Source organism: Salmo trutta, chromosome 24 (assembly GCF_901001165.1).
Source record: "Salmo trutta chromosome 24, fSalTru1.1, whole genome shotgun sequence".
NCBI lineage: Eukaryota > Metazoa > Chordata > Actinopteri > Salmoniformes > Salmonidae > Salmo > Salmo trutta.
In genome coordinates, this window is record NC_042980.1 from 15250085 (window position 1) to 15256245 (window position 6161).

The window sequence follows — 6161 nt, forward strand, 5'->3', positions numbered from 1 at the left end:
AAAAAAAATAGTCCGGCACCGCCCTCAACCGTATGCACATTCAAAAGGCCCAGAAACACAGCATTTCTTAAGGTTTTATATATTTTTTCTCCTCAAACATTTGGTTTTATTGGCACTCTTGAATAAATAGGCAAATTAAAGATAGGCCTACCGTTACCAGCGGACTGATTTACTCACTGTATTGGTAAATATGATCACGTGATTCATGTAACCAATCCCTGAAGATTAAGCCAGCAAAAATACTATGATTGTTCAGAGGGAAGGTTTCCGTAACAGTGTAACCTTTTATATGACTACGAAGGGATCCAAAAATGTCGACCAGTAGCACTCTAAGTAACTATTATGTGGACTCTATAATGGGGCATGAAGTGGAGGATGTGTACGGGGCGCGTTTTATCCAGGGTCCGCACACTACGACCTCAAGGCCATCAGGTGTTGGGGACAATGCAGATTTTTCCTCCTGCAGTTTTGCACCCAAGTCAGCCGTTTTCCCAGGGTCTTGGTCCTCGGTTCACACGCAGTCCACCGCCGCAGTGTCAGGGATTTACCATCCTTACGTCCACCAGTCCCACCTCTCCGCAGCAGACAGCAGATATGTTCGGTCCTGGATAGACCCAATTTCTAACGTTTCTTTCTCCGGCTTTCACTCTAACAGTCGGCATTATGGAACCAAGCCCGAAAGTTTACCACCGAAAAGGACTGAGAGTGCCGCTTTTGAGACAGAGACTCCGGTGGTCGACCCTGGCCCTGATTACGCATGTGGAGAATCCGAATGCCCAGAAAAAGTAACCAAAGAGAGCGTTGGCAGTGATATGTCGAGTCACAGCGAGCCTAAAGAAGAGAAACAACAACAACAACTTGACCCAAGTAAGTAAACGGAATTGCCCCCTGATTTACAACCGTAAGAACTGTAGGAGCTGGGTGTGTAAAACTGGAGGTTTTACTAACCTATAAAAGTGTCTAGCTCATAACCACGGGCAGAAAAAAACTACCCACTGCTGTAAAGTGGGTATTTAACACAAAAGTGTGATACTAATTCGATCCACAAATGTTGTCTTTTGTACAAATATACAGTAACTCATTACATTCCGATGCTTGTATTTGCTATTTTATTTCGTTTTCCTGCTAATTGTCATGTGAGTTTCAACGTTGTCCTCTCTCTTCTCCAGACAACCCTGCAGCAAACTGGATACATGCACGTTCAACAAGGAAGAAGCGGTGTCCATACACAAAATATCAGACACTAGAACTGGAAAAAGAGTTCCTCTTCAACATGTATTTGACACGAGATCGACGATACGAAGTTGCTCGAATTCTCAATTTAACTGAAAGGCAGGTCAAAATCTGGTTCCAGAACAGAAGAATGAAAATGAAAAAGATGAACAGAGAGAGAGGCAGTAAGGATCACTTATAACTAGACTGGGTGTAGTCCCTCGCCTTTTGATGTATCATATTGTTGTGATTACATAGAATACAACGTTGGTTGGAGCTTAAGCTATGCATTTTTTTTGTGTTGATGTATCAAATGGAAAGATTGACTCAACATGCCTGGAAATATGCTGTCTTTTTCTTTTTTTCTTTTAATCAAAGTAAATGTTGAGTCTTAAACGAATTACTCTATTGATTAACCCGAGCTCGAGTATTTATGCCCAAAATGAGACCAGGGAATATGCTTGCGTGTATAGTTTTCTTAGTCGTGTAGCCTTTTAGAAAAAAATCGAATGTTTTAAGAAGCTGCATTTATGCTTATATTTCGGTGAAAGAATCCTCACGCAAATTGGAAATGATTGAACAAGGTAGAGGCCGACTGAGTGTGTTTGTCCGACTGGGCTAGAATTTAAAACGAAAGGGTCATGTTTTTGAGTATTTATGATATTGTCATCGTGTTTTTTCTGAGGTTTCTAGTTTTGAAAAAAAGACAAGAAAGCTATAGGGCGTAGCCTTAATCATTACATAGGCTAATAATCCTGCATTTTTACAATCCAATTCCGGCTGTATTTAACCATTAAGTTGTTCTTACTTCAGCTTTTCTGCTCAGTGGTTTTGCAGTGGTTGTCCCTATATAGACATGCTTGTTATTAGCCTAGCTACGTTGTATTTGAATATATATATATATATATATATATATATATATATATATATATATATATATATATATATATATATATATATATATATATTTGAGATGCATTGCTGTATATAGTTATTCCTGACGCTCTGAACACCAACAACGTGTATTAGCCGACTCTTAATATAAAGCTATGGGCTAGTGTAGGCCCCATCGCATCAATGCAGTAGTTTGTAAGAATTGAGAGGGAGGACTAATAATGCCTTATTGCAAACATAATTAGATGGGTTGATGAGGGGCGACGTAGGGTGAATGAGAACGTTTATTTCACTGAAATACATTTCTTTTGGTGAATCTGTACGAGCCTGGAGATTCAATGATTGGACATTTCGTTCTCTTTTTTTTTTTTTAAGGTCAGCAGAATGAAACCTCTAAAAGGTGCCACTTGGTGTAGTGAACTACCATTTCAGAATTGTTTTCCTAGTATGAATTTGGCTTACAAGGTGGTTGGATTTCACTTGAAAAGTAGGAGAATGAACATTGTTTAAAAAGACTAGTAATAAAGAATTTATGATTGGGAGAGGTGTTGCACGGATTTCCAATTTATTGTCCAACCTGTACGTATAATTGCTTTAAAGCAGGAAGAAACGGGGTCCAATAAAGCCATATAGATGGCTAGACGTCTGGTCTAAATGAGTTTATGAGCCAGGGCAATAATTGCACTCTCCTTTGAAACACTCTTACTTGGGGGTGTTTGAGTCTGTTGCTGACTAACAGAAATGCAGCCATTTTTTTTCTACAGGGTGTCTGGTCGATAAATTGTCTGTCTTCGTGACTGAGAGGAAATCAGACCCCCTAATGTATAGAAAGTCACGTTTATTCATCAACTGCATTTCCTATTGAGAGGGCAAAACTTCACTTTGACTGCTGCTTAAAAGGCCGTTTACAGCGGTGGATCGATTGGCACCGCAAGGGTGGATTTAAACCCTGTTTCTGAAATTCCATGAAATGTCACATGTAATTACTGTTTTATGTGAAAAAAAACTACATTGTTTATCAGGGGGTGTTGAAACAACTGAGAATACAGTTGGATTTTGATGCATAATTTGTAATCGCTTCGGTTACTTTGATGAAAATAAATGATGACGATTGACACATTAATTCCCCCTATTCTCCAAGTATTGCTAAAGTAGTCTACTAGATAGTATTATTGGTTAATGAAGAGACACATCTTATTCTATACTGGGGGAGCATTTTGTTGGGAACCAAGAGCGCTAGAGGGCGACGTTGTTCTACACAAGACTACGTCTCAATGGCGGTCGTTGGGTTGAACGAGGCCCTCTTGTAGGGCCTAAATGTTTGTTTCAAATATAATATTCAATTCATTCATTAAAAAAATATATTTTCTAAAGATTGGAGGCTTTGTTAGATCGCTTTTATCGGTAGATAGAATATAGGCCTATAGGCCTACATCAAATAACATTGAGTGTTATAGTAGCTATTTCAGGTTCGGCGAAAATTCTCATTCAGTATTGTGTCGCTGACTAGATTTTTATTTTATCCCTTAAATATAATGAGCGTAATTAGCCTATAACCATACCTATATTAATAACAGAAAACAGTGAAAATATGCTTTTACATTAGAGAAATGGGTATAATAGTTTGTAATGAATGATTTAAGTTACTCTGATTATAAATAGGATTATTATTAATGACGATTGTTTATTTGTATTAGTTGATTTATTGTTTCTCCTAGGCCTATCAGAAATGTCCATGAAATGTTAGCGAAGACCAATGGAAAGGAAAGGATAGGCCTACATATACGACAATATTGGAAATGTTTTCTTTCATGGGACAAACACTGAACTCTGAATTCCCTCCACTTGTATTTCTTATCCAGCCTCGTCCACAGATGTTAACTACTGTACATGTAATTATAGGATGCGGTTGTATCTTAACATATCTGTTGTCCTTGCCTTGTTGTAGCTTTCTTTTCTGCGCTATTTTGGGGACAAAGTAATCTATGAGTCCCATTAAAAACAAACATATAGATAATATATACCGCAGGACAAGTCGGCCTATAGCAAAACCTTCTCCCGTCCCTGGTTCCTTTCATGCTTTGGGATCAAAAGAAACGGCAAATGTGTCTTTAGGTGTGTTTGATCAATGTTCAGCAGTCGACAGTTACTGACTTCTGGAATTTCAAAAAACTAGGCCAACCATAAGACTGTTGGACAACAAAACTAGTCTACTCCAGTCATCATTGAATCGTTGGAATTGTCCTTGAATTTAGGCAGAAATGTGTTGTTATTTCGAGCCTTTTTATTGCAATTGGGCCTACAAACAGAAAAGGTATTTCTTGCCGCTTACAATTCAGCCTTTCCACAAGCTTCTCTGCTGGGTTTGTAGCAGCACTCTGCATCAAGTTCAATCATTTTATAATCATGCAAAGCAGCGCGCAAGTTATCAACCGAATCCTTGTGGAATTACGTGTCATAGCAACTGCTCTAAATTTCACAAATACGATAATTTACAGAGACAGCAGGCCTTTACGACACCGCAAGAGACCGAGCTGCTACAATACCTTGACTATAAATCGTCCGGTGGTAATACTGGCGAACTACCAGAGCGCCTTTTCCACAGACGCTCCTCTGGATGAGACCTCAAGGTTGGTTGATTCTCGTAAAATGTGCTTTCAAATCACGTACAGGCCCAATTCCTAGGCTTATACTGTTTTCAAAAATATCCTTCTCTTGCCGTCAAATTGCACAATTCTTTTGAAAATAATGATAATAGGCTGGAATGCTGGAATGGAACATTGCATAATGCAGTCTTCTAACCCCTAGCGAGGAGGAGAAACAGACAGTCGGTAGGCCATAAAACTGAAGCAGGAGAGAGAATTTCCCTCCAACCCCATGTGACCAGGGAGATAAGGTTCAATGTGTCGACCCCGCATTAAGAAAATGAGTTTACCATTAAAAAAAAATGCTGTCTCCAATGGTACCAATCCCACTGAAACACAACAACAGAATGCAAACAGAATACAATCCCCATTTTACGCACGCATTACGCATACCCATGCCCAGCCGAATCACGCTGAAATACACACACACGGAAATATCCTAAAGGCTATTTGTGTACACTGTCTTCTTGCTGTCTTTACAGACCCGAAACACATTGGTACTATCATCAACGACAGACTGCTACAATGAATTGGGACTAATAATAATAATAACATACACATGTAATGTCATTTTGTATTTCTTTGTTGCTTAGTTTTCCCAAGAAAATACTGAGCATTGATTAATACGTCAAAATACATGATAGTATTTTTTACATCTTATGACATAATGCGTATTAGTCTTAAAAAAGCATAGTCCTGGGTTCCCTGGACTAATAGAGCTACATTTGGTTTGCCTTAATAATACGTGCATGGTACATTTTGTGTTGTGTGCTGTGTTAACGTGTAAAGGTAGCCTATATTTCCGTAAATATTCAATCACGGTCCTTTATTTCACCTTTATGAATTCAATATATGAAGAATAGGCCCACGTGTATAACTTTTTAGTTAGAGAAGCACCTCATTTTATGATTTGAATATCCTAGGAGGAAAGGATGATAAGCTGTCCAAAAAGGTGTGTGAGGACTACAACCGAACCGCGTGCATAGCCTAGTAGGCCTAATAGTTTCTTTTCAATAAATACCAATATCAATAAATACCACAATACCACAATACCACATTCTATTTTGGGGCTGATTTCGTGTAGTTATTTGTTGTACCCTATTTTCAACACCACATTTTGTTTTGATGGGGAAGGGCCTATAGACCTTCCTCTTTCGATGTTTTTTTTTTCGTTTCAAATATCTTAGTTAATACATTTGTTATGCGACATCGTAACCAACGCAAGACATACATTTAGTCACATCTGAAATGTTGCTAATGGAAGATTATCTTTGGTTAGTGGTCAAAATATTGCATAGTGCCAGTGCCAATGAAGGTTTTCATTATTATGTTGTATCTTGTTTTTACAAAAATACGATGTTGGCCTCATGAAATGCTCTACATCTTCGTTTCTGTTTCCTGTTATATAAG

General features: G+C 38.4%; 1 protein-coding gene across 1 annotated transcript; it reads left to right on the top strand.

Moving 5' to 3' along the window:
* Nucleotides 1–225: 225 nt before the first annotated feature.
* hoxd9a (homeobox D9a) lies at nt 226–1917 on the top strand. The gene is made up of 2 exons (XM_029711187.1): nt 226–867; nt 1170–1917. The coding sequence occupies exons 1-2, from the start codon at nt 312–314 to the stop codon at nt 1412–1414; spliced, it is 801 nt and encodes a 266-aa protein (XP_029567047.1). The 5' UTR covers nt 226–311; the 3' UTR covers nt 1415–1917.
* The last annotated feature ends 4244 nt before the right edge of the window (nt 1918–6161 follow it).